Source organism: Ambystoma mexicanum, chromosome 2q, assembly GCF_040938575.1.
Source record: "Ambystoma mexicanum isolate Mex_15411 chromosome 2q, UKY_AmexF1_1, whole genome shotgun sequence".
NCBI lineage: Eukaryota > Metazoa > Chordata > Amphibia > Caudata > Ambystomatidae > Ambystoma > Ambystoma mexicanum.
The window spans coordinates 652,007,723-652,028,782 of record NC_090924.1 but is presented as its reverse complement, the minus strand read 5'-3'; the positions used below and the strand labels follow the sequence as shown (position 1 = coordinate 652,028,782).

Here is a 21,060-nt window from a genome sequence, read left to right as displayed (position 1 = left end):
GGGAGAGCTACAGCACATCTGTACGTCACCTCTCAAGGTCGATTGGACGCTTCGCCACCACAATAGTGACCCTGGCATGCCATGTGCGGTAGAGCAATGAGTCCATGGTCATTGCCCACCAGGCATATCTTGCACATTTGCCACCAATGCCAGCTACAGTGCCATCCACTAGTACCACCCCATCCAGCTCCACCTCTGCCAGTCCACGGAGGCGCTCAAGTCGGCTAACAGGGCCCTCGGGCAAGGATGCACAAGCGCCAAAGCGCACACGCAAATGATGGCATGTGTGTTTGGCAATGCAGGACACAAGTGGACTAGAAGGGTTTAAGGGGGTGGGTACGTTTGGGTGGTGGGGGAGGTCCATTAGGGGGTTAGTGTGTTGGGGCCTGGTTGGGGCTGGGCACGTTTGGGTGGTGGGGGAGGTCCATTAGGGGGTTAGTGTGTTGGGGCCTGGTTGGGGGTGGGTACGTTTGGGTGGTGGGTGGGCACGGGTGTACAGCTTCCCTAACCATTGCACCTCCTTCCCTGTTGTAATGTTATGAATATATCATCATTGAAAAAACATTCATGAGTGGACATCCATCATTTCATTTGCAGTACATCAATTGTTTTACTGGCATCGTCATATCCATGCAATGCTATTAATGCGCAGTTTCTCAGAAGTAAGTGCGCATCAGTGACTCCCGTGCTCGTTTTCCATCTAGTGCACCCCGAGGAGGAGGTGGAGCCATCCCCATCCCCATCTCCATCCCCACCCCCATCCCCGTCTCCATCTCCATCTCCATCATCTGCATCTGGGGGCATTGGAATGTTCCTGCGCAGGCACAGATTGTGCAGCATGGCACAAACAAGTGTAATTTTACCCGTCTTCACTGGGCTGTACAGCAGTGCTCCGCCAGATCTGCTCAAACAGCAGAACCGGGCCTTCAGTAGTCCAAATGTCCTCTCAATCATGCCACGTGTGCAGACGTGTGCCCTGTTGTACGCATCTTCATGCCTGTTCCTTGACCTCCGTACAGGAGTCATCAGCCATGGCGTGAGTGCATATCCAGCATCACCTACATGGGATGTAGATGGGGGGGACACGTCAGTGTTTGTTGTATCATGTCTTCATCAGATGCAGTGCAATCTTGTGTCATTGTTCATTTATGCAAATGTGGCATGCAGTGGTTGGACCGGTGGGTGATTACCATTCCTTGGTCATTGTAGTGGACGTTGGCATCTGGACATTGACCAACGCATTGGTGTGCATGTGTACTTTGCCCTGCGGGTGACATTGGTTGGCAAGTATGGCATTGTGCAGTGATGTGCACAGATGGCAGAGACAATCAGTCAACTGTGATGATATTGTCGATGCAGGATGTCTCATGTGCAGGCATCATGTGCATTGGGAGGGCAGTGCTGCATATTGTGGGTGGAGGTATGCAGTGGCTACAGGTGTATGGGCCAGTGGCATGTGGCAGGGTGTGAACGGGCACACTGTGGCAACCCGTCATGTGTTGCTTTGTGATGTTTGGGTTGTGCTGTCTATTCAGTGAATGGCCGGGGGGTGATGCATGTGCAGTCGCAGCAGCCCACTCACATTGCTCATTGCCCTGGACACACACACACCCCTTCCACAGGGCCGGTGCATTGGCAGCTGTACTCACCCAATAGCCATGTGCTTTGTCCAGCATAGCGTTCCATGTACCGTGGCAATGTCGAATTCCGCAGTACCATTGAGTCATGTGTTGAGCCCGGGAAACGTGTGCAGCAATGTGTTATCACTTGTGCTGCATCACATACCATCTGTACATTCAGTGAGTGGTACAGTTTCCTATTGCGGAACACCATCTCGATAGCACGTGGTGCTGTGAGCTCGATGTGGGTGCAGTCGACTGCACCTATGCAATTTGGCATGCCTGCAATGGCATGGAAGGCCAACTTGGTGGCAATGACCTGGGGAAGGGTAAGGGGTAGGGCGATCTGTTCAGACACATGGCGCAACAGGGCATCCAGTACCTGTACCAAGACTTTAGAGAAACAGGGTTGTGATAGGCCATGCAGATCACCAACTGTGTGTTGATAGGTTCCGGTGCCAAGAAAATGCAGTACTGACACAAACTTTAGGCGGGGGGGTGGCGTTGGGGATGTCAATGTGGCTGCTGATGTCGTCCTCTATCATGGTGGTGATGTACAGGATTGTTGGACGGTCCAGCCGGTATAATGTGTGGATCTGTCCTGGGGTAAGGTTCCAGGGTGAGGCCCTGATGCGTGGTATTGCTGGCTGCCTGCGGGGTGGTACCGGCTGGACAATGGGGTTTGCCATGGGTACAGGGTTAGCTAGTTGCCGCCTGCGCCTCCTACGCCTCTGCCTCCTCCTCTGCAACATTACTGCCATCATGTGCAGTGCTGCCTACTGGTTGAGTAGGCAGAGTCCCAATGCTACTAGAGCTGCTGCCTGCATGGTTCTGTTTGGAGTTGGCATGGGTGTGGCCCTTTTGTAGGCTCCCAGTGGCCTGCTGGGTCCAGCTGGGCTCATTTGGTGCACCTGTGGCCTGATTCAGGTCACCAGGCACTGTTTAACGTCATGTTTGCGGCCACCGTGGTCACGGTTTTAGCACCATTTTTGTGGCGGTGTTTCCATGTCCGTGCTACTTGTGATGCTCGCAGTGTTTAGTGTTGGCGGTAACGGAGGGGTTTCCGTGCAGGCGAAGTTTACGGGTGCTTACACTCTGTGGTGGCGGTTTATGGTGGTGCTGTTTCCGGGTCGCAGGTCATAATTCGGTGATCGCGGAAAAGGGGGTTGCTATGGTTATGCCGGCAGCGTTAAGTCCGGACCGGAGTACTTGTAATGAGGCCCAATGTCTCTATGGCAGTCTAATTGAGTACTTTCAAATCTATGGACAATCTTATGGCTCCACTAGGCTTGTTAACAACTATAACAGGACTTACCCACTTGAATGCATCTGAGGGCTAAATGATCCCTTCTGCGTGTAACTTAATATGTTCTTCCTCCACCTCCTTCCTTAATGCTAATTGCACCTTTCAGAGCTTTGCCATTGTAAGCATGGCATTCCTTTTCAATCTGATCCCATGCACAAAACCCTTTGGGTATCCCACTTTACGGCTGAATACTTCTGGTATGCACTTGTCAATATCCTCTTCCTCGCTCTCAGGGCTTGTTTCAGTCATTCCTTCCATAGAATACACTTGTGTACTGTTGGGATCTAACATGATCCCCAGTTCCGCCTGATGGTCCCACGCCAACACATTCCCTCCAAAGATGGTCACATAAAGAGTTTCCTTGGTACACCTATCCTGAAATTCTAGATTGGCCTCCAGTTAACCAATACTAACTAGTAGTACCTCACCATATGCATTGACTTTTACTATTGGCCTCTCCAACTTGCAACACCCTAGCGTTGACATCCAAGTATCACTACTCAGTAATGTATCTGCACCACTGTCAACCAGCATGTCAATTCCTATTCCATTCACCTTGATGCAGGTGTGCAGCTTTTTTCTCCTGATGTTACTAAATCCATTAACCAAATTGATTTATTCCTCACCCTCAGTCATGCCATCATCCCCTCCCCCCTATTTTTTCCTTTCCCCCATTCACTGTCCTGCAAGTTACTGTTGCTAAGCTCTTTGATGTAGTACTCAGCGTGTTCCACGTCTTGTGCTCAATCAAGGGCTCTATCTAGAGCTCTGTTCCTCCCTAACTCTGTCATTTATGCATTGTATCATTGGTTGATCTCACAAGTGTTCCTCGTGGCAATGTCCAAACTTACGCTTCAAAGCAAGCACTCTCAATGTCACAAATTCTTTTATGGTCTCTCCCTTTTCCTGTTACCTGGCGCCAAAATGGTAACATGCTAACATATTATTCTCTTTGACTTCAAAATGCTTGTCCCGTTTCGCTATGCTGGCATCAAACGCATTCATAACATGTTCCCTACTGCCCATCAGTGGCTCTGGTAGTCTCATATATGACCTGCCATGAATGGCCAAAGCAGTGGTACAGCAAACTTTCCTTCCTTCCTCTCAACTGAGTAATTTGGTCCATACACTGATAGAACATACTCTAGGAATCCTTCCTTCCAATCCTTCCACTTTACCACAGGCTCTATTACGAGGGCCTTCCACACAAGGCAGAACTTCAAGGGAGTAACAGTAAGGTTTTCTTTATTTGTAACAGGGTAGAAAGTTAGAAGCCTCACTGACAAATGAACTCCCATGCCTTCTCCCTCACACCAACTCCCATCTCTTCCACCTCACTATTCCACATTCCACCATTCCACATTCCCTCTCCACATTCTCTTTCCATGACCTACTCTCAGAATTCCCAATGAAATCAAGCACACCATTATTTAAATCAAAGTTGATATTCACAATTCGGATTTTTGGAGCTATTAAGGCTCACTTGTCATTAACCAAGGTCAAAGGTGCGGGGGAGAAAGAAATGTCTCTGGTATCATAAGTCAATGAAACAATGCAAACAATAGAGTGCCCATCGTCTATGGGAACTCCCGTCCCTTGCACACCTATATGTACTGGAGAAAATCCAGTCAAAGTTCAAAATCAAATATTTTTAGAACCGTGTATCTTTTGTGGACTGGGTTGTAGGTTCTATAGCTCAGTAATACATTTGTTATTCTTAATATTCAACATATTCAACACTTCAACAATTCTTAATATTCAACTCACTATGAGTTTATTTACAAAGATGATTTCAAAGAAAAAAATGTTTATGAAAAAACTATTCATAATCATATACATTCAAGGTGCATAATTTAAATCATGTTGCATAATAATTAAATCATTCAATCAAATATCCAGCTCAACGCGTTTCGAGAGATAAAACTCTCTTCTTCAGAAGCAAAAAGTCTATTGTGGTTACTCATAAATAGTCGGTTTCTTCTTTACTGTGTAAATAATTACATTCTCCAGAATCCTGGTAATGATCAATGTGAGGTAACAGGCACTAGAGTTAATAGGGTGATGACTGCAATGTGCTGTCACCTGTAAAGTATATAACCATATTCATTAGCTACTGTGTTTCAATGTAACTAATGATATTTTTGAATGCATAATATAATCCACTTTACCTGGTGTTAGCCGGTGTTAATTTATGGAGTCCATTCTAATGCTTCTGATCGCCCAGGCTCTCTAATCCTCTAAACAATATATGAGTTGCTAAGTATCAATCTCATCCGTCCTGTAGCTGCCTGAATATTTTGCATACGTACAAAAGTACAATATCAATGAACTGGTAAATTAGCGCTTACCTATTTAGTGTTCATCTAGTCAAGGAATCACTGATTTTCAACCTGCAAACAGTCACTTTGTCTGTGCGAGTTCAACAGCGCCTATCACCATCTAGTGGAAATATGCGAGTGTTACCAATTCAATCTACCGTTACCGACATGAGACTACCTCAGTATATATGAATGAACTCATGCTTACCTAATCTTTATTTGAATAGCAGAGGATTCACTGCTTTGTCAGCTTTCCTACAGACACCTCACGATTAAAAGTTCACACGTGCTTGTTCACATCTGATGACAGTATACGAAAGTCACTAACTCCGTTTGGCATTTTCTATCATGGATCTATTTTCTACATCTGACAAACTACTTACTGATTTTATGAGTCTGTGTCCCGCTAGCTGCAGCATTCGACCGCTCAGGGCAAAGTTTTATGGTTGCCAAGCAACCGGAATTTGAAACAACGTATGTGCTAACGTACTGATGTGGCGTGTCCTGATTGGATGTTAGCTGAATGTTGTGCAGAAGTGTGCACCGATGTTCTTAGACATCGAATATCTGTGTCTCGAACAAATTCATGATGGGAATTGTAGTCCAGCCATATGACGACATATTATGAACATCCTTTTCTAAACACACGTATCTGAAAAATGACAGCTCATGCGAGACAAATGAGATTATCTACAAAGTAGACGCACTATGACCATTGAATAGATTCTCCTCATTGGGACACCCACTCCCTCCTTTCCTCTCTCTCTCTCTCTCTCTCTCTCTCTCTCTCTCGCTCTCTGGCCGCCCACTCCGGGCCCTCTTCCTGCTCCTCGCTGTGAGGCTACGAACCTTGGTGTCATCTTCGACTCCACCCTCTCTTTCCTTCTCACATCTCTGACATCAAGTCAAACTATCAGCAGCACCTCCTCAGAGGAATTCTTCCTTTTCTCACTTTCCCCGAGAAGCTCACTGTCTACAGAGCTCTGGTCCTCTCTAGCCTGGACTATTGCAACAGCCTCTTTCTAAATCTTCCTGCCTCTACTCTTCGACCTTTACAACTTACCCAGAACAGGACTGCAATACTTATCCTTGGCCTCAAGCCCAGGGATTGTATATCTCCAGCTCTGAAATCTCTTCACTTGCTCCCCGTGGTTGCAAGGATCAAGTTCAGGACCCTGTGCATTGTGCATCGTCCATAAGGTTTTCTGGGGCCTGGGACCGCTCTACCTCCAAATTTCTCTTCCAAAACATATTACTTCTCGAGCTCTCTGCTCATCCACCTCCAACTCTCGTGAGGGTCAGACGCTTCTCCAAGCAGAGAGTTGGAGACAGATCTGTCTGCTCGGCTGGGGCCTCCCTCTGGAACAGCTTCCCTGCCTCTCTCAAACTTGAGCAGAACCACCTCCGGTTCCAGAAGGAACTCAAGATCTATCTTTTGCTTCTGCTTTCTATTTTCGTCTCCCCTGCTGATGCACCTGACTGCTCCGCGCACTGGTCCTCTGGTCACCCTCTGAACTCGAGCTCAGGCTCCTGCATGTCCAGTTGCCCTCGCACTGCCTCCGGGCTCCCCAGTACTTAAGGGTATCTGTATCTACAACCCTACAGTCCCTTCTCTCTGCACTTAGGAGCCACACGCTGGCTGCACTTGTGAGTTAACTGCACTTCCTCCTTCGCCTCCCCCAGGGCACTTCTCCCCTACCCCCTTACCCACAGATGCGATCTGAATGACACAAGGCCTAGTAAGATCGTTATTTTGCCCTCCCTTTGTTTCCCCCTTCTTGTCTTGTCGCTCCTAGAAACACTTGTGTACAGGCACATTATAAATGCCACATCATATTATATCATATCATATCTGAATGGCCTCACTTGCCTCAGTCAATGAATGGGTCAGGTGCCTTGTAATTATTTCCTTTGTTTAGCTTTAATACAGTAAATTCTCTGTTTCCTACAACGTGGCATTGTGTTCAATTAGTTTCCACATACGTTTACATTTCACTCTGCTCCTTGAACTGTCACCTGTGATGAACCAAGAATGAGACTTGGACACAAGGGGTTAATGGTTTTGGTCAAAGATTTTTTTTTAAATGAAATGGAGTGGCAAAATGCCTTTCTGTCCCTGAATAAATGTTCATAAAAGGAAAAAGGTATAACTCCAATACAAAAGTTCCAGAAGGATAGAATTCCTTATCTGAGAGGGTGGTTCCCTTCCCCTGGCTTTCTCTTCCTTCTGTTGTAGATTTAAAGATATCAGTTCCTTGAGTTTCTCTTGCTCCACAACGCAACTGATACACAAAACAAATGTGAGTCTTTGGCGACAGTACGAGGTTGGCAGTAAACCCGCCGGTGCCACTGGGAGTCCCGGCGGCACGGGAAGTCAGGCGTCGGATATGGTAAGTCCACATCCCTGTAGAGTCCAATAGGACTCCACGGGGATGGAGACTCGGAAGCACCGGCACTGTTGCTAGCAGTGCTTCCATGAAAACTCTGCCTACTGGGGCTGTTGTGCCCTGCAGGGTCAGGCCTAGATTTTAAGATATGTTACTTGAGTTTCTTTTGCTCCAAACGCAACTGATACACAAAACAAATTTGACTCTTTGGGCCGCATTACGAGGTTGGCGGTAACCCGTCCGTGTCACCGGCCGGATGTCGTCGACCCCGAAACACTGTTTCCGGCGCCTGACTTCCCAGTGACACCGGAACATTACAAGTCCTGGCCGCGCGGGAAGTTAGGCGTCAGATTTGGTAAGTCCACATCCCCACGGGGATGGGGATTCGGAAGCACCGGCACTGTTGCTAACGTTGCCAGTCCTTCCGTGACAACTCTGCCTACCGGGCCCGTTGCGCCCGGCAGGGTCAGACCTGCCGGGCGCAACAGCCCCTGCAGGCAGACTGGTAGTGTGGCAGCCCGGAAAAAGGGGTGCCGCCCTTATTTCCGGGCCACCACACTCGTAATGAGGCCCTTTGTCTTGAATACCTCTTGTTCCACAACACAATTGATACACAAAACAACATGGCTCGTTCGCTTTTCCTTGCCAGAATACTTGGTGTACTCTCCTGCCAGGTTTCACTCCTCTTCTCTTCTTGGTTTCCCACAGTCTTGTTACTAGTCCTGATTTTATCCTTCACAGGACCCCTGTTTTAGATAGGGTATTTTGTATACACTGTTCAGTTTGTCCTTGACTGGTATACTCTCCTGCCAGGACTTTCTCAAATGCACTTTCTTGCAACTGCCTGGTATAGTCTCCTGCCAGGGCTTTCTCAATACTCTCATGCCAGGGCTTTTCTCTAATGCACTCTCTTGCCACTGCCTGGTATTCTCAACTTCCAGGACTTTTCTTGTGTGGGCTCTGCACCCACTCCCAAAGGTAAGATGTCCAATGTTTGTTTTATATGGCACTGTGTTTTCCTGGTATATTACATTGCCTGGGATTTTCTCATATGTGTATAGCATACACTCATCACTTTGAAAATTCTTTGCTTTCGCTCTGTTTTTCCCTTTAAAGAAATGCTCACAACTTCTTTCTCTCTCACATATTTCATGTGCTTTCTTTTCAGTCATTCGCCTTTGGCAATATTGCCAATATGTCCCGGTGTCCTGCTTCCCTTTCCAGAACTCACCAGCTCTTGCTGGCGTGTTTCTTGTCTCTCGCGGTACGCCGGTGGCAGGAGTTCAGTGATTCTTCCTGTCTTGCTGCCTTTGTTTAGTTTCTCTGTCTGTCACAGTTGCTGCTGGGCTGTTCTGTTCCGTGCAGTGTCGGTAAGGCAAATGCTATCTCATAACACCTGCAAACGCAGAAAGAATGGTCATTCACTACGGCCACAGCCAATGACAATACAGTCTGAGCTATTCATCAAGGACCACTTCTTGATTTGGACCCTGCGCAAAAGTCTAAAGTCATGGGTTCTAATGCAAAACCCCCCAAACTTTAGACCGTAACCAAGCCAAAACTTTGTTCTCAAGGGCTTCTCTCGGCTCAGGTCTTTCCAGTTTTTTCACATTAACAATAACCATATTCCTTCGATCCGCAACCAATCCTTTTAAATACAGGTCCATAATCTCGCCTTTCTAATATGTATACCTCTCCCAAGAGGGCGGCAAATCGGATTATTCATGGAACACCTGGGTACCGGCAGATTTTGACAATTAAGGGTCACATTACAGACAGGAACAATAGACCCAAATGGCGGGGCTACGAAAGGGGCTAAGCCCTGCAATACAGTGTGGCCTTCAGGAGATACATCGTTTACAGCCAATAGGCTACTAGCTGGCTGCAGGTCACTTTGGCAACTTACCTCTGCCTTACCAGCGACTACCTCTATTATTCAATGGTCCGTTTGACAACCTCTGTCCACCCTATCTAACTGATGGATTATCTTCTTGAAAAAGTCTACCCAGGAATGAAAGTCTGTAACATTCTCACATTTGCAAGGTCACAGATCATTCTCTTCTTGATGGTCTGCCATTTTCCAGCACCATTCATTCCCTTTTCTCCCATATTATAATTAGAGAGAGCTTCAGCGATGACATTATCCATGCTCTGAGAAGGGGATTGCATTGCTTTACTCACTGCTAGAGATAAGCAGTCAATTTTCCCAGTTTGAAGGTCACAAATGCCATCCTCAGACTGATTTGGGTGATCCAGTTGGAAAGTATCAAGGGCTCCTATTTGATCACTTTGTGGTTCCATGACAGTCATACAATCTTTTTTTCCAGTCCTGGCTAGTGATCAGAAACTCTGTTAAGTGGCAAAGTTCATCACTCATTAATTCCCTTCTCTCATTGTGCAACCGCTGTCTTCTTTGGGTACTTGTAGCCAAAACGTCTATCATACAACAGTTACCCAGCGTTGAGGGGCCACCCGACCGTTCCCGCGTAAACTGAGCTGGTGGGCCCACTATAAGGCCATTGCGACTAGGAACCTTAGGGTTTATGGGTTTAAAAGAAACTGGACATGCATATACAGATCTAAATGTCGATTTAAGCTTTCCCGGTCTAGTAACAGGCATTTTAACGAAATAAGTGACTATAATAACAAAAAGGGAACAGCAAGAGCCCCTGTTCCCATAACCAGAAATGAAATTGAATAGCTAGGAATGATAAGTAGTATTGGCCCAGGTCAGAACAACACAAATAACAGCCAAACTCGGCCAAGCACCACAGACACGTGGCTCACAAGCCGCCTCATACATTGCAAATGGGACCAGCTCTGTGTCCTTCTCTCCAGAGCAAGCTGTGACACGCCAACAATCAGGATTCACCAACTACTCACAATGTCCGGCTTCTCTACCCCAGCACCTGCACCAGCTCCAAATACTGGAATCCAGTATTTGGCCGTACCTCCCGGCCCAGCATTCCACCGGTATCCTTGGGTGTACCGGCACTAGGAGCTTCAAGACAGCAACAACATATGGCAGTTGGGGAGCAAGTGCAAGTGCATCTAGGTCACCTGGTCTAAGCACCACCCACTTTCTTAGCCCTGCCTCTTCTTTCCTGCTCTTAACTCTTAGATCAAGGGAGTCTCTCGCCCGAGCGTCCGAAGCAAAGGGCAGACAAGGAAAAGGGCAATTCCTGTTTGGACCTGTTCGAACCAGGAGGATCCAGGGCCCGAACCCCTGCTCAGACAGCAGGTAAGCATGCACCAACATGTGTTTACTCCCTTTGTCCCCACAGGCCATCCCCATCCCCTCTGGTCCCCCCGTGATGTTCCCTTGTGACCCCCCTTCTCGCACACAGGAGTTGCCTGTTTTGCTTGATTCTTCTACCCTGCTACCCCTTGCCCCCCTCCAGCCTACTTCTGCAGGAGTCTGTCCTGATACATTCTGGTTTCACAATCACCGTCTTGTGGCCAATGCTGGATTTGACTTTTATGGACTTCACTGATTCACGGTGCGTCACCCTTTCTCAACTCTCATGCTGGACTTCCTTTGCATCTTGTACTCATGGTGACCCTGAATCATGCTGTTCCCATCTTCATCTTGTATCCTAGCTTGCAACATTATGTGTCACTACTGACTTCTGCAATTGTATTTGCTCTCCCCTCTTACTTCTCCACTCTTTTTGACTGCTTACTCTCTGTTCTCTCCTCCTCTCCCTTTTCCTATCTCCTCCGTTCCTCCCCTTGCTTTCTTTTATGCACTTACTCTATCAGAATTGTCCCTGGACCTAGTATGATAGCAACCTCATCTGTCTCCTCCCCCGTCCCCTTACTGTCCCCCCCCAGCACTATCTGAATGTCATCAGGCCTAGGACGATAGTGTAACGCTCACCTGATTCCCACGGAGGCGCTGGTCTTGGCAGGAAGGTGTCTGTGACTCGAAAAGTGATGTGCAGGACTCGATTGGCTTCTGGGGTCGAACCTCTTCGCACTGTGTGTCGAACTCGTAGGGTGAGGTTTCTGCAGGTGAAAGAATATGGGGGTTAATGGTCTGGGTTGTTGAATGTCCCTCTCTCTCTCTCTCTTCCTAGCTTCTCCGTAGAGCCCCCAGGTCAACGTGCTCACCTTAGATAGGTGAATGCTGGACTCTCCATCTGCGTCTGGTGCAGGGTGCCGTTGCCAGTTCCTTCACTGGTGAAACATACGCCTCTTGAACTCAGAGGATCGTTACCGTCATTAACTGCACGAGCGGTGAGTTTCCAGACACCTTTTTAGTCTTTATAGTCTTTAGGTGCGTAGCACGTTAATATTGAACAGGACTCTGTATAATGCTTTTCCCTTTTTGTCTTGCAGGACTCTTGAGATGGAAGATGGAGTGAGCCCCTGGAAATGCGTAAGTAAATGCAAGCACTCTAACTGTCTTTTTCCCTTGCAGCTTAATTCGTGCTGAAGAGACGCCGGAGTATTTGCAGGCGTTCTATTGCGACGAGCGCGATGGGCGTAAGTAAATACCTGTCTAATGTCTCTTCTTTTGTCTTTCAGAAGTTGGGTTGCAGCGCCGGAGTCCGCGGAATGTCCGTAAGTAATAACAATGCTTTTGTCTTCACAGGCGGCGATGCAGCGTGAAGAAATCCGGAATTCGCGGAGTGCCGGTAAGTAATAACAATGCTTTTGTCTTCACAGGCGGAGGTGCAGCGTGAAGAAATGGCCGCAGCCGATGGATCAGGTGAGTAAGCACTGCGAGTAAAGGTTGCCCTGCTAACCTGTTGTTTCTTGTCTTTGCAGGTGCTGCTGTTGACTGGATACAGGAATGGTAAGTATAATTCTTGCAGGTTCAGGATCGAAAGAAGAAAGGCTGGAACAGACTCGGTGAGCGTTCTGCTGCAGATGCAGAATAACGCGAAGCACGTTTCATCTATCGGGTGTGGTTTAAATAGCCTTGGAGTGATGAGGCGTCTTCCTCCACGGCCCCGCCTAGGTAAGAAAAGAGTTCCAGTTCCAGAAGAGTTCCAGTGCTGTATCCAGGGAGTGGAGCTTGCCCCACCCAGGTAAGAAAGTAGTTCCTGTTCACAGAGGACTTCTAAGTGGCTGGTAAGTAAGCAGCATGGTCTGCTGCAGGTAAGTCCACCCAAGCATCTTCACACATATTATGAGCCCGGCGCTTCCAGTGCCGGGACCGATGGTTTTGATGAGCCTGGTGCCACCGGCGCCAGGACAAGGTCCAAAAGGTCCCAGTGGGGACCGGCTGGTGCCTAGGATTAGGGTTAGGGGCCTGCTTCCAAGGACGTTGGGCTGGTCCTGGCTCCTTGGAAGCAGTGATCATGACAGATAGTCGCTTGTTTTGTTCCTCTCCTCCCTTTCTACACCCCTCTCCATCACCTTTTGTTTTTCTCTAGCTCTACCAGAAATGACGTCAGGCCTAGTACGGTAGTCGCCTGTCTGTTTTAATTTCCTTCCCACTCTCCCCCTCCCTTCCTTATCTATGTCTCAGCTCTTGCACTATCTGAAATGTCGTCAGGCCGAGTACGATAGTTAATTTCACATCCTTACTGTTCATGGCCTGTAGGAATTTCATTGTATTTTCCCTTGTTACCTCCCTTGCCTTGAAGCGCTTTGAAACACATGGTGTATAGGCGCTATATAAATAAACTATCATATCATACACATAAGTGACTTCAAGGAAGTTAGAGGAAGGAACCCAAAGATGGAAGATATGTACTCTATGGGGAAGATTGCCAGTTGTGAAGACATTGGGAATCATGTCGGGGTCTTGAGCTGAAATTGATGCGCTACCAGCGAATTAGATCAGCTTTTAGAGCCAGCTGGCCGTGCTCCCCGGAGGAGTCCACAGCCAATCAAGAATGTCGTATATACATGAAGCTGCAGAGGGGGCTTGAAAAAAGTGTGTGTCAGTACGGTACAAAAGTATCCTTAGCAACATGAAGTCTAGAACCCCAAACAGCAAGCTGAAATGGGAGCGAGACCAAGATGTGAATTTCTCAGAGAAACAATTGGGGCAGATTTGTGGTTTAATAAAGAAAATCTTGTACAACTCCAAGTTCAAGCTCATTCAATTTAAAATTCTTAGCAGGCTGCACTATTCTCCTGCCAGAATTCAACTGTTTAATTTAGAGTGTAGAGTGGTGAAGATACGAATCTACTACATATGTTATATCATACATGCCAACCCTCCTGATTTAGGCAGAGGACTCATGATTTTTCAGTGAAAAATATTGCTATTTTACACGTGCTCCTGACTAAAGTGATTGTAGCCCCAATACATTCCTATATGTAGTTCTCACGATTTCCCTGACAAAATCTCCCTCCCAGGTGCTCGGAACGTTGGCAAGTATGGTTATATGCATGTCCTAAGTTGTCGACATAGTGGGAGGAAGTGGGTTGTGTGCTGTTTGACGTGATTGGTTTACATGTGCAGCTGTTCCCACAGGTGTCTCTGCTATGGTTTATCAGCAAGATGCCTGAAGTAAATTTTGGCCCGAGGAGCACCAGGTCCTAGACAATCGCCCAGCAGCCTGTGGCAGGAGGCAGGGCACTGCACCGTTTCACTGCCCCTGGTGTGCCATCCGCCTCCTCCACGTTGGCAGATGGCACACCAGGGGGTGCCGATGCTCCAGCGAACACTTCAGGAGGCGCTTCATAGGTACTACGCTTACCTCACCCCTTCGACTTGTGAGATACCAGCAACCCAGGGCCCCGATGGGCAATTTGGCTGGGGGACTTCAAGTTCTATGTAGGGGCCATTGGATTTACGGATGACACCCGTCTGAAGAACACCTTGTCAATGGCCGTAGGACCCGCCGTACGAGACGTCGCGGGGAACTGCTCGACTTGGACACTGCGTCATATCGCAACCTGCATGAGAAATTGTCAGAATATTTCGCACCTCACACCAACATAGACTATGAGAGACTCTGCATCAAAGTACTACGAATTCCACAGGTAATCGAACGAGGAGGCTCTGAGGTCTCAAGTCATCGCAGGCTTCGAGTCGCAAGCATTCGGGAAGAAACTTCTGCAAAAACAGCAGTCCCTAGAGAACATTTTAGCGTTGGCTCGGATGGAAGCAGCAGTAGAGTCCCAGCTCGAGAGCCTGGGGAAAATCACCATACAACATAAACCTGCTGAAACAGATGTCATCAACAAACTGTCCACAGTGCCAAACCAACCAGCCAGAAGGTTGGACGCCACGTGCTTCCGGTGCGGATACGAGTACCCCCAAACAGGCGAATGTCCTGCTCTGGGGCAGCAGTGTGCTGCATGCGTTGGAGATGGCCACTTCCGGGCTGTCTGCAAGAACGCACCTGTCATTGTGCCCAGGAGACAGAGATTTCAAGAACGACGGAGAAGCACCCGGGCAAGGCCGCTAGACAGCAAGTAGGAAGGTGAACTGTGGAGTCAGAGGAAGGAGGATCGAGAGCACCACAGCACGTACACACGCGATGACCATAGGGCCCCTGCTAGCGCCAGGTGCAATGGGAGGAGAAGGTTCATCAGGTACATAGAGAAATGAGATCACCATCGAGCAGTGAATCCCCCTCGTCGGGAGACGACCAGCGGAAGAAGTGCTATGTGTGGACTCTCAATAATCAAACCACCACCCAACACAGCCTCATACTCACACTACACGTAAATGACACCCCGCTGGAGTTCCTCATTGACACAGGTGTGACAGTCAACATTATCAGTGAAGAGGCATACAAGACTTTTGCCAATCCTCCGAAACTCAATAAGCCAACGTTTGACATATACCCGTATGGGTCGCCTACGCCCCTACCGTGCAAGGGCACAATAACAGCATGGTTCACCCACAAAACACATGCAGCGAAGATCCAGTTACATATCCTAAAGACGGAAGTCAACAGCGGCTGCATACTCAGCTTCAGGACGGCGGTTGACATGGGGCTGGTACACATCTTATACCAGCTGATGGAACACAATTACTTCGCCACCCCGGAAGACATGGAAGCGGCTACTGCACATCAAACTGGAGGTCCCTTCTGTGGCCCAACTATCAGGGCATAACCATGAATATACAGCGGCAAGTTGAGGAGGAACTAGACAAATTCCTGCAACAGCAGGTAATCGAGCCGGTTACAGGATCCAGCCCGTGGGTTTCACCCATAGTCCCGGTGCCCAAGAAGTCGCGGGATGGATCCATACGGCTGTGTGTGGACATGAGGAGAGCAAATGAAGCAATTGAGCGCGAACGTCACCAAACGCCAAGGATCACAGACATGATTCATCTACTTCACGGGGCAAAGGTATTCTCCAAACTTGACCTCACAAAGGGGTACCACCAGATCGAGATAGCACCCGAATCTCGATACATCACCATGTTTGCGACACACTTAGGGTTGTTTCAAAACAAACGGGAACGCGCTCACGATCATAACGGACCATCAAGCCCTCCTGACGATCTATGGGGATCTAAAGGCCAGGATGCCCCCCAGGATTGCCAGATGGGGGCTGCGCCTGCAGGACTACAAGTTCGAGGCAAGGAGGACAATCCAGCAGACTATCTATCCCGCCACCCGACGGGCACGGCACAGGCGGGGCCATCCATCGCCGACGCATACTTCAATTACGTGTTACATCATCTCCAGCGGCTCCCAGTGCACTGGGCTGACCATGTGGCAGCATCCGAGCAGGACAGGGCTCTCAGCATTGTGGCCACTGCATCAAATCAGAAATAACAGCACACTTCAAGCATCAAGCACGGAATGAGAACGAAGCCGTGCGGGATGACGGGATGACGTCTGGTGCTTAGCCCTGGTAAAGGACGAATTATCCGACGTGTATGACATCATCATCCTCAAGGGCTGCAAAGTGATCATCCCAGAGGCACTACAGGAGAAGGTAATCGAGTTGGCACACGAAGGTCACCGGGGGGTGGTGTCAACGAAGCGGCTTCTCAGACAAAAGGTGTGGTTCCCCAAACTGGACATGATGGTAGAGGAAATGGTAGGGGGATGCCCTGACTGCGCACAAGTGGCTCCGCCACTGCACCCAAATCCACTACAAATGTCTCCACTCCCCGAAGTTGTCTAGGACGAGCTGGCAGTGAACTTATTTGGTCCCCTTCACAATGGCGTGTATGCCCTTGTGCTGATAGATGAGCATTCTCGGTTGCCGGAAGCCCAGTTGGTCGAGAGCACATCAGCCACGTGTGTGATCCCGATACTGGACCGTATGCTGTCCACATACGGGATTCCGAAAGTTATAAAGTCAGAAAATGGCCCGCCTTTCACTAGTCAGAGCTTCCAAAACTTTGCGATGTACATGGGGTTCCAACACAGGAAAGTGACCCTGCAATGGCCCCAAGCCAACGGCATAGTTGAGAGGTTAATGGCAAACATCAAGAGGACACTGCAGATAGCCTACATACTCAACAAACCCTTTGAGCAAGCCCTCTATCAGCTGTTGCAGGAATACTGCCACACTCCCCACAGCACCACAGGGGTATGTCCCGCAGAAGTACTGTTTCGACACCCCATTAAAACGAGGCTACAGGAGGGGCCCTCCCTGGTCGCACCGACGCTGCTGGAACAGCAAGCAAGAGACAAAGACCAGGAAGAGAAGCGCAAGATGAAAGATCGAACCGACACCCGGAGGACAGCACATTGAACTAGGAGACCAAGTGCCTCATTACAACACCGGCACTAAACCATGGCGCTATTAGCACCATGGTTGGTGCCGGTGTTGTAACGAGTCCGCCATGGTGAAATGGGGAAATACCGCCCCATTCCAAGGTTGGCGGGCGGTATTTCCCCATTTCACCATGGCCCATTCCCATTTTTGCCCCATAGGGCTCAATGGGAATGGGGAAGGCGGCAATTATGGTACCGCAAATTGCGGTACCATAATTGCCTGCGAGGTCCCTTTGCGGGTCCCTACTTTAACGGCTGGTCCAGACCAGCCGTTCAGGTCGGGTCCCGCAAAGGGACCTCGTAGTAAGGCGCTAAGTGGTTAACGGCACTGCAGCCTTTTACGGCGCAGTTAACCACTTAGCGCCTGAGTTGTAATGAGGCTGAAAGTGCTGGTACGCCAACCCCAGGGCCGAATGGAAGATGCCGCTTTTGCCCCCGAACCTCTGATAGTGACACAAAAGAAAGGCACCATGATCACAGCCAGTGGGGATAGACCGTCTGCGGTGACGCGAAACTCATCCCACTTCAAGAAGGTCAAGGCATGTCCGGCCCTCGGGTGGGAGCAGATGTATGAGGGTCCAGAGCATGACTGTCCGATGAACCTTACGTGGGAGATGGGGAGCAGTCAGAAAAAGATGGTGGCGGGAGAGAGGCCTCGTCCCCGCCGATGTCTAGCCTCCCGCAGAGGCCTCAGAGAAGTCGTATGAAGCCTCCGCCTCCAAGACTGATTGAGGAAATGGACTGAAAACTGTGAGGGATCGGTTATCTTAAAAAGGGGGAGATGTCACATCGCCATGGTGACTGACGTGCCTCACCACATCGTTGTAAGGGGTCGGCCCACGTTCGGGCTGTGTTGAGGGGAAATGGCGTTGGGGTTAGGGAGGCAGGCGGAGTGGGGTTGGGGCAACTCTTGTTGTGTGAAACAAAATAAAGGACATGTGCTACGTCGCTGTGTCCTGTGGTTTGTTCGGGTACGCGGGGGAACCGCGAGGTCCAGGGCAGACACCGGGTGGTCCCCCGTGCCCTAGAACATTGCATATACTTACAAATGTGTTGTCTATATGTTTGAATAATTATATATCCAGTGGTCGAAGTGGGCGGGATCGGTGCTCCTCTACTTTTTTAAATTACGTTTTACAGCTCCTGTACTTTTATTTTAAAAGGAAACCATTCCGGAATGGTTTCGTTTTAAAATAAAAGCGTAGGAAGAAGTTGAAACTTGCACTTTCAGTCCAGTGCACTGGACGTTTCCTTAAACAGCAGGTGCAAGTGTTTGGTGTTTTGTATTGTGTGTGGGAGCGGGCGTGGAAATGGGGTTTGTGGGAGTGGGGCAGGCCAGCAGGGAACATAGCTGCACTACTTCTTTTCGTGCAAAGTGTTTCTTAATAAAAATTTAAAAAATAAAAAAAGAGTGGACATCCCGCATTTTGTTGTTATTGGCTAGCAGGGGCATTTGGAAGTGGAAACCAAAGTGTTGTGCGACACCATCAACAACCTCAGGGTTTTGACTTCCAAATGGCAGCAGCTTTAGCATTTAAGATGGTCTCTAAAGGCAGTCTACGATTTTGAACTGTATTAATGTGTTTCTACAAAAACGTTCACTAGTGAAGAAGCATCTGTCAAAACTGCTCTGGAATGTTCTGATAGCTCTACAGCACTTCTGTCTTACCTGCAGCGGTACCTGCGTAGTCTCGATCAGTGCTCTCTGCAGCCGTTCAAGGCCACGCTTGAGCTGGCAGGTCACCCCGAGCAACTGCTCTAATTCTTGGGTGAGCTCCGAGTGCCAGTAATGGATGTCGGTCAGGCGGTGCCCGATGTCCCGACGGCTCTCTGCCTGCATGGATCGCGTCAGCTGGTCCTTATCTTGCATGATGCGGTTCAGGTCGGCGCGGTAGCGCACTGCACCTTTCAGGGAGAAGTCGGAAGTCTTGAACTGCTCCTCTGTGGCCGCGTGCCAGTCGCCGGTGTTATACCGAGCGTAAAGCGCCGTACGTAGAGGCGGCAGTAGCGATGGCAGCCGTGGGGTCTGCATGCAGCAGAATTGTTCGACCCCCGGTGGGGGGCAGGTGAGGCCCACCTCACTACGGCAGTGGCATGGTGGAGGGCAGAAGGGCCCCTTCTCGACAGGACCGGAAGAACTCCTACCGACGGGGCAGGCGGAACCCGTGTCGGCTTGACAAAGTGGAGGGCAGACTGGCTTGGCGCGGCTCTGGCAAGGCCCCGCGCTGGCTGGCGCGGGGCAGGTTGGCTTCATGTAGTTCCTGTAGCTGTCGTGCGAGGTGCTGATGGGTGTCGGTTCCTCCATCTTGAAGCCGACCTGTCGTGTGTGGCTGTACACCGAAGTCCGGGTGGACCCCTCGATCTCCATAGCACCTCGGTATAGAGGTACACGGGAATCGGGTTGTTTGGGCCCTAGCTGAAACGTGTATGCCGTGACCAACAGGAGGTGTCATAAGGCTGCTAGGCACATCACTGCAGCCGGGGGTCACTGCTGGCAAAGCGCCCATAATACTCTTTTCATTTAAGCAACTATAGTAAATGTAACTCCAGGGCTCGTACGTTCTGGAAGCGGGCAGCATTGCCACTCAACACCCCAGGCATAATGAATGGGTTAACATTCAGATTTTCAGCACATTAGTTCCAGAAAGTCATAATTCTATTAAAGACACGGGGGTGAAGGATTATGCTTCTCTTTCAAATTTAATTATACAGCACGTTTTCTGTGAAAAGATGGTTTAAAAGACCAACAGGTTTCAATCTGTTTTGTAGGGCAACTCATGAAAAAAAGTCACATAGATGCAAGTCACCAACAGTGCATAGGAGCATTTTCCAGTGTGTTTTCATGATGTTCTTCCCCCACAACATATGCCAGTATAAAAACATTTTCACAAAGGCTGTGCCCATTCATTTCCATGCTAGCTGCACCAATATATGCCAGTATTCCTATATAAGAATATACTCATGTTAGCTTTGCACATAATGGCCCTCATTACGACCCTGGCGGAAATCGAAAAACGATGGCGGAAATGCAATACCGCCATCGAATAGCGCTCGGTGCGATTATGACCCGTCACCGTAAAGTACGATGCCATTAGCGACACCGTAGTGAACGCCAACGCTAACTGCACCAAGTACGCGCACGCGCGCCATGCGAAACCGTAATTACCACCATGGCGCAACGGTACGCAAATTCTGACCCTAGCGGACATTTACCTAACGCCATCAAGCATGGCGGAAAGTACCATTCCGCCATGGTGAGAAGTACGGCATCGCGAACCAACCGTAAATGGCCCTACTGAGTGCCTGTACACCACTCCCTGGCCACATTGCACAACTCCTCGTAGGTGCAATGAAGTCACACAATGCAACCAGTGAAATGTACAAGTCACCCATGCATGCCAACGAACAAATGAATGTAGGGGCTCCAAGTGCCTTGTGAGTGGCCATCCATATTTGCCATGGCACCATTGCCGTACTGATGCAGCACAGGCATGTGAAGGTTCAAGTACAGCAACATGAACTGAAATATGAGACAAACAAAAACAGGCCCCCCATCGCTTGACACCAGTGTAAGGCAACATTCAAAGCAGTATCCTGAGTGAGACTGCACCAGCCCTGTACTCCTGCCAGTAAACAAACCAACCATCAGCATAAGCATGTACCACACAAGTTGGCAGAGTGACTGAGCAGCCAGGCCCATCTCAAGAGGGGCCAATGGGAGCTGCAGGGCACAGATGGCACGAATACAGAAGCTATTCCAATGGACATGACCTC

The 21,060-nt window shown here is 49.1% G+C and overlaps 1 protein-coding gene across 2 annotated transcripts in view; it reads right to left on the bottom strand.

Moving 5' to 3' along the window:
• Positions 1–19,709, bottom strand: part of TEKT5 (tektin 5) — a 1,542,713-nt gene extending 1,523,004 nt beyond the window's left edge. For both annotated transcript variants that reach the window (XM_069647836.1, XM_069647837.1), the window contains exon 1: positions 18,956–19,709. In XM_069647836.1, the coding sequence (XP_069503937.1) occupies positions 18,956–19,654 (699 nt within the window). In that variant the 5' untranslated portion in view covers positions 19,655–19,709. The remainder of the gene's footprint in view (positions 1–18,955) is intronic.
• Positions 19,710–21,060: the final 1,351 nt, after the last annotated feature.